Source organism: Corvus kubaryi, unplaced genomic scaffold (genome assembly GCF_017639235.1).
Source record: "Corvus kubaryi isolate FWS band 111438036 unplaced genomic scaffold, C.kubaryi_AGA036_p1.0 37385, whole genome shotgun sequence".
Classification (NCBI taxonomy): domain Eukaryota; kingdom Metazoa; phylum Chordata; class Aves; order Passeriformes; family Corvidae; genus Corvus; species Corvus kubaryi.
Window position 1 is genome coordinate 3,071,469 of NW_024581127.1, and position 13,258 is coordinate 3,084,726.

Consider the following 13,258-nt stretch of genomic DNA (forward strand, 5'->3'; position numbering starts at 1 on the left):
ATTCAATCACAAGGCAATGGCATTATAACCTCCAATATAACATCAGGTTTTAATAAGCCTCCTGTTTGCTGCACACATGTGCTTAAGACTGCCTGGAAACCAAATCAGTAGAAAAAAGGGATTACTTTAGATTACTTTGAAATGTGCATTGTTTGAAATGGCCTCTGGTGACCAGCTTTCATGAATGGCTGATTTTACTTGTGGGGCATGTCATCTGGCTCAATTATACCAGGCTCTTTTGTATGACAAGTGCATTTCTTGCCTGTGCTGAAATATGAAATTCTAAAACAAAGTAAATCAGATGGTGAGAAATAAATTTAGGTAACTGTATATTATTAGAAGTTTGTAGCTTAGCAATGCACATTCTTCTTACTGAGAAATATGTGGGAATTTTCTTTTGAAATTTCCACAGATTTGAAGTTAATATAAAAACATTCATTTTAATTTTAATGTTTTGTTCAGCTATAACAGCAGCATTACAATCAAATACATATTTTTCTTTTCTCAAAGGCAGATCATTTCTCCTACAGTTGTGTATTTTTAAAATGGTACTGGAGTTTGCTGTTTCACCCTAACAGATGAAGTGTTGGGAACTTCTACCTACTAAGAATATCCCTTAACCTGTAAAAAGTTATAAAAGTGGGTTAGCAAACCTGCTTTATACTTTCAAGTCACTGCAAGCTTTTTCCTTTCCTGTCGGTAACTGTTTGCAAAATTACAATGTAAAAACGTAATATAAGGTTATGATTCTCCCTACCTGCAATTACTTTAAATTATAGTTACTTTAAATTAATATAGCCCGAGGCACTGAGGATACATCATTAGAATACACAGATTTCATTTGAAAGGGGAGAAGATATCTGATTGATTAGTTAAGTGTGTTGGAAATCCAATAGATAATGATTAGATTAGACCCAGATAGGAACTACATTCTTTGTGTTCACTGTAAATCCTGTACTTTACAACCTAGATTAGGGGATTAACCTTTAAGAAGAGGTGGTAAATCTTGCTTTTTCCTGACTTCTGCTGTACTGTAAATGTGTTTCCCATGGCTGCAGGCTCAATATTCCCACAGGAAACTGACCTGCAGATTTACGCGGTCGTGCCTGGTAGTCTGAGATGCAGTGTTTGCCTTTAAATACGAGATAGAAGAGTAAGATGTGAGAAGAGCTTTAACATTACTAAACTTAAAACAGTCATCTGTCAACAGCTTTTGCCACTGAAGTGCTTCACTGTATTCGTGAAAGTGAGAGTTGTTATTGTTGTAGGGTGTTACAACCCTCTAGTCATCAAGGCAATATGGTTTAAGGGAGAGATTTAAGACCTCTGAACTACTAGGTTGCTGGGTGCAGATGAACACCTCGCTTCCCTGACCTTTTATTATGTAGTTTCAATCTGTCTGCACAATCTTCATGTAATTACTGATCTTATGAAGTGCTAATTTTGTTGTGTCTCAAACCACACACTTTTTATGATTCACAGCATAGACCACGTGAGATTTCGAGAGGTCCATCCACCCTTTGACACAAGCATCAAAGATTCACAGAAGCTGTATTTGTGTGGCTCTGAGAAAACCCCTTTCACCTCCTGCACCCTGGAGTTTCTGTGTATGCAAAATATTCTCAAATACTGCAACATTGCCAGGTGGACACATTTCAATTTAAAGCATAGAACTTAAAATGGTAGGTGTAAACCCTGAATCTGGCATTTGTAGGGTCATGGGTGGATGAAGACATCTCCAATTTACATGATGTTACTGACAGTGATTTCTGGCACTACAGGCAGACTGGCAGGTTTTTGAAATTATGCTGAGCAGGTGCCCAGCAATGTGACCAACCCCCAAGGTCATATTGGAAATTACAAAACACTGACAATAGCAGAATCCCAACTCTGAATTAAGAGACTTTTTCTAGTTGTCCTTTGCCTTTGTCTTTTTCTTTTGACAGTCTGATTTTAAGGGAGCAGAGAAGACTGGGATCATAGTCCTGTAAGAAAAGCTCATTAAAGCCAAAACTGTCGAGTCAGCAGGTCAGAGGTAAGATACATAGGAAGATGCTCTTCTGCTTGAGATGAAGAAAGAAAGCTCATTTTCTTGTAGTGATTGATATCTGAGGACTTGTTTCTTTGACAGGTTTTATCCATTTATTTATCAGAGAAGCCTATAAGAAAAAATTATCTGAGATTTTTTTTTGCATAAAGGAAATGACACATAAAGGAAACACTTGCCTTCTAGTTCTTTTCCATGCATTTGATGTATTTTTGTGCAAGTTCCTTGCACTTGTCATAGAGTCTAAAAATGTTCTAAGTTGAAAAACATTTGTTTGTGGACTGTGTCTTAATTATATACAACTCTGTCAATTTATGGGGGCAGGGAAATCTAACTACAGAGATAAAATCTGTAGGATACTGGATAGTAAGGAGGAACACAACGCAAATAGGTGCTGCATTAGAAGTTTATTGATTTAGGAACCCTATGATACCTTACATTCTCAATTCACTGGGCATATGTATTACTAATATCTGGGGAACAGAAACCAGAATTCTCATTCTCATGTTCGCTGATGAGACAAAACTGGGGGTAGTGACTGATACACCTGAGGGCTGTGCTGCCATGGCAGGAGGTTTGGACTAGATGATCTCCAGAGTTCCCTTCTAACCCTAATGATTCCAAGATTCCTAAGCTCCACAATTACAGTCCACATTATTACTAGTTATTGTTATTATTACCACTGTTTCATTTATTGTCTGATCCACTTTTTTTTCAAAGGAAAGGCCACTAGGACAGTGGGCCTTTACCTATGACTTTGATAATATAATGCCTCAATGTTATCTCAAAAGAAAACACTAATGCCATAGTGCAGAAAAGACAAAGTTGTTTGCCTTTTGTTACCTCTTGGTCATGAATTACTGATGTGGGGCATTGCATAGCACATGGTACTGGAGACGGACACACGTCCAGTATCAATACTTACTATCCCCACATTTGATGTCAGATTTACAAACAGGAAGTGTGTTCATGTAAGCCAGATTCCCTGTGCAAGGATATGTGGAAGCCACATTTGAAGAATATTAAATAGGAATAAGTTCATATATCTTTAAAACTTATAATGGAGTATTCATGTGGAGACTCAGTGCCCTGTTTCATAAATGAAGTACATGGCTTGGACAGATTTTTATTGGCCAAACACAAAATGGCATTTTAAGTGAACCGAGTGAAAATGTGGACATGAGAACCAAGTGGCAAATCTTTTTTGAGTACTGGCTGTCTTTTTTTGTGTTCCAAACTAAGTGCTTTCAGTCAATGCCCTGAAAAATCTTGAACAGTTCTGTATCAAAATGAGTAACGAAACTACAGAGTTCCAAAAGGTACTGTTATGCCTTTTGCTTTTCATCTAAGTCGCGGAAAGATACTCTCTTAAGAGATCTAGAATAAAATCCTCATAGTTTTTTATGCCACACCACACAAAGTGGCACTGTAGCCTTTCTTTGCAGTGCCCTACCAGTGTAATTCAAGTTTCATGAGTAAATAATTCTCCATGCCAATAAGTCCCTGAACTGCATGTTATAATACTAGCTGCATAGAAACAAGTTTTCAGGTTTTATCCCTTAAAAGGTGATTGCAAACTATGGATTTCTGCTCCTGTGGGGAAAAAATAGTTTCTTTGGATTTCTCTGGTTTCATTTATTTACTGACTACAATTTGGTTATCCTAGGTATCTTCTATAAAAGAAATTTACCCTAAAATTCCCACATAGAAGTTAGATCAGCACTTGTTTATTTGGCTAGGAAAAAAGCATTTTGTAGTACCGTCTTGATTTCTTGACACTGCCAAAAAAAAATTTCAGTTTCCTTCCCCATGTAACTTCAAAAAGGTCTTTTTTAGAATTCCTCCTATTTTTGTCTGTTTCTCAAGACAAATTGGAGTATCTTCAGGGGCACTTACATGCTACCAGCCAGTATCCAATACAAACATTGCAGCCTTGTCTTCCCTATCAAGCCTGTATTTTGACAGTTTTCTTTACTTTATTTCCTTCTAGGACTGGGAAATAGGCTGTAAAAGGACAAGTTGTCAAAGATCACCTTTTAATAAAGATTTGCCATATGCAAAACTGAAATATGAGCAACAAAACATGGCATTACTGTGCTCTTGTATAAGAACTACTCAGTGAAACTTGGATAATTAATTTTATATGCATAGATCTGTCCTGATATTTTCCTTTATCCATCAAGGAGAAAAAAGTTAGAGCTGGAAGAGAAACTTTCATACCCTTATTTCTAGAAACACCTGCCTAAGGTGCCACGAACATGCTAGAGAAAAGGTCTTTATTAAAACTAACTAATACAGACCAGACAGGTTGAAATGAGGAATATTTGTTAATGTCCATTTGGACCAGTGTAAATTTTATTAGCTCTGAGGTGTAATTGTCAGGAACTTGCAGTTTCGTACGGTGGGGGATTATTCAAACACGTCGGTGCCAATGTTTGCTCAGCGCAGTCAGGATGACTGCACTTTCTGGGTCAACATTGTCTGAAAAAGTTTGCTGTACAGCTGAGGTAAGAAACTAAACATTGAGTCTCACTTCACATAGCCTTTCGTGCTTTGTGATCTGAGTCAAAGTTTCGCTATTTAAAGATCAGACATCTAGAGACATTGTATTTCTGCTTTTGCACCAAGAGCATGTATCTGGTGTCTGTCAGAAGAAAGCTGACTTCACTGGTAACCCTGGTCTTCAGGGCTCTTGTCAGCTTTTACACGACTTAAGAACATATGCATGGAAATGGAACTATTTTTAAAAGTCCATCCAGACTAATTACAGACTTCCAGTTACTTATCTGAATGTTGTGTAATCACTGAAATAGCATTTGCTGTTTGATGGCGATCCCGTGTATTGACTTTGCAGTGCTGTAATGTTAGTGGAAGGCTGGAGTGTTGGTTGGTGCAGAGACAATGAAAGACAAGATTTCTCTGCCACAGACACTTGGATTTTCCTTTTAGAGACGTTCACACTCTTCTGGTGTAATTACAGCCTGCCAGAGTGAGGAGCATGAAACTGTTTAGCTTGCGAAGCTTAAAATAAAAGGTGTATGTGGAAACAAGAACACGATCCTTTTTCTAGCAGTCCAGCACCAAGTCCTATCCCCTCCCTCTGCCGTGGCTTCTTCCCCTGCAATTCAGAGCATCTCCCTATTAATGCATTTTTAGGTGAGTGATTGGGGGACCCTTTTGTCTTCTGTGTTTCTCTCATTATTTCTGTTTCTTAATCTGTTTGTGGCTCATGTTGCATGTCTGAAGTCTCAGGTGTGGGTGCACAGATCTTGTGATTTATGCTCCAGTCTAATTATATAAGGCGCACCCCAGTTCCCATGCAGTCTTCCCCTTGGGCAGACTTCTTGATTGTTCTTGGGCTTGGGTGGTTTTGTGAGGTTTTTTTTAATTGACCGATATCACCGTGCCTTTATCCACAGTCCCAGAATAAAAACAGAAGAAACGTATGTGGCAGGTCAGTACCCTGGAGGGAACAGGCATGACTCCGTGGTTTCTTTCCCACCCCCTTCCTTTTTGCCCCCAGATATTCCCTCCCTTCCCTTGTGTTACAGATGGGTTTTGCAGAGCTTCAGTCAGTAATGCCAAAAATGTTAAAGTGTAAGTGGCTACCCCTTCCTCTCCAGACCAATCAGTCATTTTCAGTCACAGGTTTCAATCTGCTGCAGCAAAGCCAAGCCTCTGTGCTTGCAGCAGGTCTTACAAAAGCAAGGCTGTGTGACTGACAGGCACAGAGAGAGGGTTCTGCTAACGCACTGAGACAAGTCTGGAAGCGGAGTATCAAGGACGAGGCTGTGGCAGAGGTACTGTGCATTATGGATGAGGCGCTCAGCTCTGTCGTTGATTGATTGAGAGATGGTTGTGCTCTTTCACAATGCTGGGTAAGATCATATGGACTGTCATTTAATATGAGCTTTCTTGTCAGTGGGAAGATGACTTTTCACACAGTGACCCCATGCAGATTGCAAATGACAGCCATGCTCTCTCCTCTGCTTTTTAAGGGTTTAGTCTCTCATGCAGGTGAGTTAACCTAAAACAGCGTTAGTGCTTGCCAGGTGTCATACGCTGGAATGAATGCTTATTCTCAGAATCTCACTGTAAATCTGACTGTAAATATTGGAAAAGCACCTGTGTCTGATGATGTGAAATACATGTCCTTTATCTCTAGAAGCCAAGGTGCCATCCAACCGCTGCGTAGGTATGGTATTAAATTCAGTAGGGGAGCCATGGGGAATGCAATTTTTTTCTACGCTTTTCTTTCAGGACAGAGAAAGAAGCTGTAACAAACAGTTCTGGAGACTTTGAAGCACAGCCACAGTACTGAGGTCTCTGATTGACAAGGCTTCTGCTTTCTCCTTCTCACAGGGCTCCTCCTACAGATGTTCTGAACGCGTCTGCATCCCGGCAATTTTTTACTGCGCCCAGGTACTGAATGTAAGGAACCAAGCTGCATAGAAAGAAGTGTGGGGTGTAGGAGAAGGAGCACTGTGAGGAGTATACCAGAAGTCATGTCTATACAAAATGCAAGCATGACTTCAAACAAAAATTATTTGAGAGAGCATAGCTGCAGAATGACCGAGTTTATTCTTAGAAAATGATAGAATAAAGCTCTCATTCAACAATATGGCTTATAATCATGTTAAATGGTATGTGTCAGGCTTGACTTCCCTAAGTGTCATCATTTCAGTGTATGACTGGAAGTTTATCTATTGCTTGAACAGAATCTCTTTCCTCCCTACAGGTCTTGAAAACTAGAGTTCAGGAACTTCTGGATCAGCCTTTTCATTGAAATACTGGAACAACTATGAAGCCTTCTTGGTTTGCAGTCATCTTGGCAGTGCTCAGTACTGAATTGCTAACAAGTCACTGTTCCACCATCAAGTCCCCGAGGTTCAGAGGACGTGTGCAGCAGGAGCGAAAAAATATCAGACCAAATATCATCCTTGTACTCACAGATGATCAAGATGTGGAGCTAGGTGAGAAATAATTGTTTGCTACTACATTTGGTCATGTGTCTTTCAGTAGTTTATGTCAAGCAGAAAGAACTTTAAATTCAGAGAAGGTGCTGGTCCTGGAACAGTACCAGAATGTGGGACAAGTTTGGAAAGTGAGTTAACAAATATTATTGAATAGCATTCATTGCACTTAATTATAGACTTTAGGAAATATATGCTTATCAAAATCCACCATAGGAGGCTTTAATCAACACAACAGAAAGATTTAATAATGCGTGCAAGGACATACAGATAAAAAACTTGTATCAAAAGCCTTTTCTCACTCTATGACTTTTTGTAGCATTTAAAAATTTGTGCCTTATGAGGCCAGCCTTTCCCTCAGTGCTGTATAGGTGTCTCTACATATTTGTCACAGGGATGTATGTCATCTGACATGTTTATGCACACAGAAAAACTGGTCTAGTTACAGGACTTAGTAACCTTAATATTTGTATGAATTACTGAAATGTTTAAAATCCATCTGCTTTAAAAACTATGCTATATGTATAAAAACATGGTAGTTTTGCTTTCATAAGTATACTAAATATCTGAGCACGTACCAGTCAGAAGTGATTTTCACATATTTTTCTTAGGGTGGAAAAAGTTAAAACACTTGGATGATGTTCCAGGAGGCCTTTGAATGTTTTCCATTAAGTAAGTTAGAAAGATATTAATGGTAGTTATGCATATAACTGATTTTTTGGTTCACTGCCCAAAACGAAAAATCAAGGAGAGAAAGAGGATCATTTTAGGTTACCCCCAAGCAAATATTTTGGGTTGTGAGATCAAAAAGGTGAAAAAATGGCAAATTAAGTTGAAATGAAATCTTGAATTCTTTGCTTTTTTTTTAATGAGAGACATATTTTTAATAGAAGTATATAGACAAAATGCCATATGACATTGAAAAATAAAAATGTTTCATTCCAGAAAACTTCATTCTGTTCTAAAATCACATACTTTCAGACAGAAGATTTGTAGACAAAATACGGTCTGTATCTGCGAGCAATTCTTTGGTTGCTTGCGTTTTTGTATTTACCATGATGCAATAATAATTTCATAGTCCTTCAGGGTTCTGAGAAAATAATTAATAAGCTATATTTCGTGACTGTGGGTTGGTGCTTTTATGCAGCAGAGCTCCAAACACAGTCCTTTAGATCGGAACGATTCTTATCTTTTTTATTTTTCATTCTTTCAAACCTCTGCTCTGTTTAGCCATGCTGCATAATGAATAGCTGTTCCCAGCTCTGGTTTTGGTCTAAAATACAGCTCTTACAATAGGAGTGCATTTCTTCTTGATAGAGTCGTTCTGAAAAATTTTGTTAAAAGGGTCAAGTCAAGTCTTCCTTTTTGTGGTCTGAAAGAGCCTACTCTCTCCAGGGCACTGGGGAAGGTAGGTCAGCAGACACACATCTCTGAAAACAGTGTTACCAACTTGCTGCCTTCAGTCTTGCAAGAAGGTTTGCGAGTGGTGAAAAAGGAGGAAGGATGTGGCGAGTCACTTTGTTCATATTGTGGAGCTCTACTCTTTGAAAGCTGCTCTGAATGTTCACAGGGCACTCTGGCTCCTATTAGCAGGCAGCTGAGCAATAGCCTGGGTGTGTATGCATTCCCACTGCCTTGAATGAACACACAGGTTTCCCCTTTTCATAGATCATTTCACAGGAAACAGGATTCAGCCCCAAGATTTACTGTACTGCATTATTCACACTTCTGCTAATAAATCATTCTGCTTATTTGAAAAATAAAGCCAAACTGTTTTCCATGTGTGAATTTTCCTCTTGCTCTTCATTGATTCCTGAGGAAAGTCTTAAATTTCTCAAAGGTCAGTGGGAAGTAACACTTTCTGCCACAAACAGGATAAAACCTAGGGATTGGTATCCAAAAGTCACAAGACTGAAAGTCACTCAATATGGATTATTTGCTATTGTATTCCCAGCACGAACATTTCTAAAAGCTATTCTAAATGAATGCTTTAACATAAAAGCACATAAGGTACATTATAGACTTCAATCAGGAAGGATTTGTCTCCAGAGCATGTATAAGCATTGAACCAAAATATTCATCTGCCTGAGTGCAAATGATATACAGAGGAGTTATCCAAAGTAAAATTTGCAAGGGACAGGGAGTTTGCATTTAGTTAGTGCTCAGACCATAGGAGTATGGACATCTTCCTATTGATCTGCACCATCCCCCTGACTTTTGCATTCTGAGTGCAGAGAAATTTAGCGGAGTTGCTGTCTCATTCACCTTATTAGATAAAACTAACAAATTGCTCCACAACTCCAGTCACTTCCTGTCTGTGCAAGGAGGAAGGATATTATAGATCAGCTGGTGGATTGCAAATTAAGCTGTGTGAAGCAGCCTGGCCCACAGTTCTTGAAGAAACTCAGCAAATACTTGATCTCAAAAGCTGGGAAATTACTTCTTGAATTGTGCCACTGTGCACTTTCTTTCCCCTACCAAGATCCAGAGGGTAGAGGACTCACTGCCCAACAGAGGCCAGTGTCATCTTGCTCAAGGCAAAGTACCAGCTCCCAGAACCTGGAACTTCTCCCCTCCTGGAGACAGCATGCTGTGGCTCTTCAGGGCTCCCACTGGGGTCAGGCCTGTATTCTCTTCAGTCTATTATTTTGCTTGCTTTTTGGTCTCTTCCGCTGTCTCCCGATTCTCTATTATTTGCATGCATCAGTACCTCAAAATATGACACCCCAATCACTCTTATTGTCCTCACGATAGAAAATATCTTGCATAATGTCAGAAAGGAGTAAAAACTAATGAATATGTTGGTAGTTCCAGTGTTTCTGACCCTTTTTTACAGCCTAATGCACCACCCAGTGAGATCTATGTAAACCATCCACTGAAGAGAACGCTGGGTGAAGAGATCACAGCATCATCTAGACACATCATATCAGGCATAATTTGCATGGTGTGCTTTCCATCTTCACTAAAACTAAAGCACTAAAAAACATAAGCTGAAAAAATGGGGATATGTGCTGAGAACTGAAAAAGTCCATTACCTTCCTGGCGACTTGCATACAACCCATATAAAGACAAAGTGGCTCCCAGCTATGCCTTTATAGAGATGCCCACCTGTGATGAAAATCCATAGCAACTTTAAGACTTGATATGAAACCTTGGTTGCCAAACATATTTCTTGAGGTATGATAATAGACTGAGAAGTGACACTGAATGTCTTGTCTGACAAAACTTACTAACTTCTGTGTCCAAAGTGGCCATTCCCTGTTATCTGGTTGCCCTCAGGTGCTCCCCAATCAGTCATGTAGAGCACGAGTGTCCTGCTGACAGACAGCGCCTGAGTACATGTGCCCTGAAGACTGCAGGCCAGATGGTAAAAAATACAAGCTGTGAGGAGAACTGCAGACAGCAAAGGATTATAACTTATATCAGCAAGTTTTATCTCCTGCTTGTGTTTTGTTTTCCAAATGAGGAAGTCTCACCTGCTTTGAAGTGCCTATTCCAGAATTTCCAGAGGGGTTTAATCTATTATCAGTGTCAGTAAGTGCATACCTAGAGGGAAAACTTAGTCATAAACAGCAGGTTTGCAAGAGCAGAGGGCTGACCAGCTGGAGGAATGAGGAAGCACTCTAACAGCTACTCATTTATAATACTTGGAGGCAGGAAGGTGCAGATCAGCTCTGCTGCAGTTACTGTGCATTAGGCTACCTGAATAGCCCACTTTCTATCTGAGCACCTCAGCACACGTTACAGCTGAGTTCTCAGGAATAAACTGTGACTTTTCAAAAATAGAAGAGCTCTGGTGAAAACAAAACAAAACCTAAAAAGTCAGCCTGGGGTCCAACATAAAGGCATGTAGAAGGAGGATGATCTCTGATTTGTCTTTTACTTAACAATTGAGTGAAATGCTCCTACTCATGCAAATGGAGACCTTTTGTGTTCAGGTACCTCTCAGTTACTCTTCTACTTTTCTATATCCCTAAGCACAAGGGGTTCAGGAAAGCACAGCAGCAGATGTTCATTTAGAAAATAAGGACTATAAAGACAAAGAGTCTAAAGTGATGATGATTTTCATACACAGTATTAAATGTATCTTTAAAGACAGAGACCCTGACATTTTAAATGAAATGCTGAAGACTCTACGGCCTCTTCCCTTTTTTTAACAATTTTTTTTTATCCGAAAGACTTCATATTCAACACTTACTCCATAGCCCAAAACCAAGACAGAGCATGCTTAACTTTAGCTAGTAAGATAATTTGTGAGATTTTATGGCTATAACCTAAAGTTGAGTCTCCTTGGGAGTTCTGTGGTTTTACGGGCAGGTTTGCAATTGCTTTAGAACTTTTTAAAATTTGATTTTCAAGCAACATAAACAAAACCATCAAGAAAAATTCTTGTATCAGTGGAATCAACAGATTTAAATGTAAAATAAGGACAGTCAACTATGCAAAAACCAAAGGAAAAAAAAAAGAAAAAATTCCAGAAACCTCTTTTTAACACCAAAATTGTGCAAGTACTACAATTCACAAACTTGTTTCCTGGGCTCATACTGACATATCCACAGTTCACCCTCACCCTTCAATCTCTGCTCTGTTGGATAACATAAAGAACAAACTTTGACAGCTGTCAGCAAATACTGACAGACTCTATCCAGGGCTGCTCAGCCTTTCTGCAATCAGAAATCTGCAAGCCCTGCCTCTCTCACCTTGCAGTTCATGAAGATGATTTGAAGGATGCAAAAAATGTCTTTGTTCTTTAAACATCATCAATGCAATTTCTTGAAAACGGTGCTGCATTTTACCTTTTTTTTCCATACTTTTTTAGCCCCGAAAACTGATTTTGAGCACAGTGCTTTAGCTTCAGAACCAGACATGCTGATCTTGTGTCCACAGAAACTTTCCTTTAGAAGAATTGCTACTGAATTCTCTCATTCCTTTCTCCATCTCTCTCCCTCCTTTACTCCCTTCCTCTCTCTATTTTTCTCTTTCTTCTGTCATCTGATAAAACAGAAAGAGTATTAGCATTTTCATTGGTAATCTCAGCATGCTACATATTTTAGTGGCATATTGACTAATAATTCAGTCTGTGTAACATACTGCTTTTCTACAGCTGCATTTGAAGAACTATTGATCTGTGAATTTGATACAGCTTGGACACTATTTCTAGATTAGCCCATATTTTAACTTTATTTTGAAGTCTGAGAACAAAAAAGAATTCAGTCTTTCTGGAATCCTGAAAAATATTTTTATTGGTATAATAAAAATGTGATCTTTTGCCTAAAATTATGAAAGCTGCAGAGTGAAGCACACTGATGTTCAGACACAGCATAATAACAGCCAATATATTCAAACTATTTTTTGCAGCACAGTGATGATCAGTACCTCTTATTACAGGGTCCATGCAAGTGATGAATAAAACCAGGAGGATTATGGAGAATGGAGGGGCCTCTTTCATCAACGCCTTTGTAACCACCCCGATGTGCTGCCCATCGCGGTCCTCGATGCTGACTGGGAAGTATGTGCACAACCACAACATTTACACCAACAACGAAAACTGCTCTTCTCCCTCATGGCAGGCTACTCATGAGCCTCGTACCTTCGCTGTGTATCTCAATAACACTGGGTACAGAACAGGTAAGAGACAAAGCAACAGCAGTTCTTCGTTTAAAGTGATGACATATTCAGCAATCGGTCTTAAATCACTGCCTAAAATGAAACTATTCTTGGTTGTGATAGAGTTTATTTCCTTCCTAGTAGATGCTATAGTGTTGTGGTTTGGATTTAGCATGAGAATAATCTTGATAACACACTGAATTTTTAAGTTGTTGCTAAACAGTACATATATTAAATCAAGAATTTTTAGTGTCTCATGCCCTGACAGCAAAAAGGCTGGAGAGGCACAAGGATTTGGGAGGGGTCACAGCTGATCCAAACCAGCCAATGGGATATTCCATCCCATACAGCATCATGCTCAGGACATAAACTGAGGGAAAGCTGGCCGGGGGGTGCTGCTTGGAAACTGGTTGGATATTGGTAAATGAGTGGTGAACAATTCTATTGAGCATTACTTGGGAGTTTGGGAGTTTTTTGTGGGGTTTATTTCTCTCTCTTTTTGTTGTCTCCCATTACTACTATTATTATTATTATTATTATTATTATTATTATTATTATATTTCATTTAAATTGCTAAGCTGTTCTTATCTCAGTCCATGGATTTTACCTTCTTTCCTATTCTCCTCCCCAT

At 39.0% G+C, this 13,258-nt stretch overlaps 1 protein-coding gene across 14 annotated transcripts in view; it reads left to right on the forward strand.

Moving 5' to 3' along the window:
- Window positions 1-13,258, forward strand: part of SULF1 (sulfatase 1) — a 123,862-nt gene that overhangs the window by 54,411 nt on the left and 56,193 nt on the right. For 6 of the 14 annotated variants that reach the window (XM_042035753.1, XM_042035763.1, XM_042035752.1 and 3 more), the window contains 5 exons: window positions 1,947-2,035; window positions 5,028-5,203; window positions 6,410-6,469; window positions 6,786-7,020; window positions 12,409-12,648. In XM_042035753.1, coding sequence (XP_041891687.1) covers window positions 6,849-7,020; window positions 12,409-12,648 — 412 coding nt within the window. In that variant the 5' untranslated portion in view covers window positions 1,947-2,035; window positions 5,028-5,203; window positions 6,410-6,469; window positions 6,786-6,848. Of the gene's footprint in view, window positions 1-1,946; window positions 2,036-5,027; window positions 5,204-5,506; window positions 5,926-6,409; window positions 6,479-6,508; window positions 6,691-6,785; window positions 7,021-12,408; window positions 12,649-13,258 lie in introns of those variants that run through there. The other 8 variants (XM_042035754.1, XM_042035759.1, XM_042035757.1 and 5 more) reach the window with 7 other exon arrangements.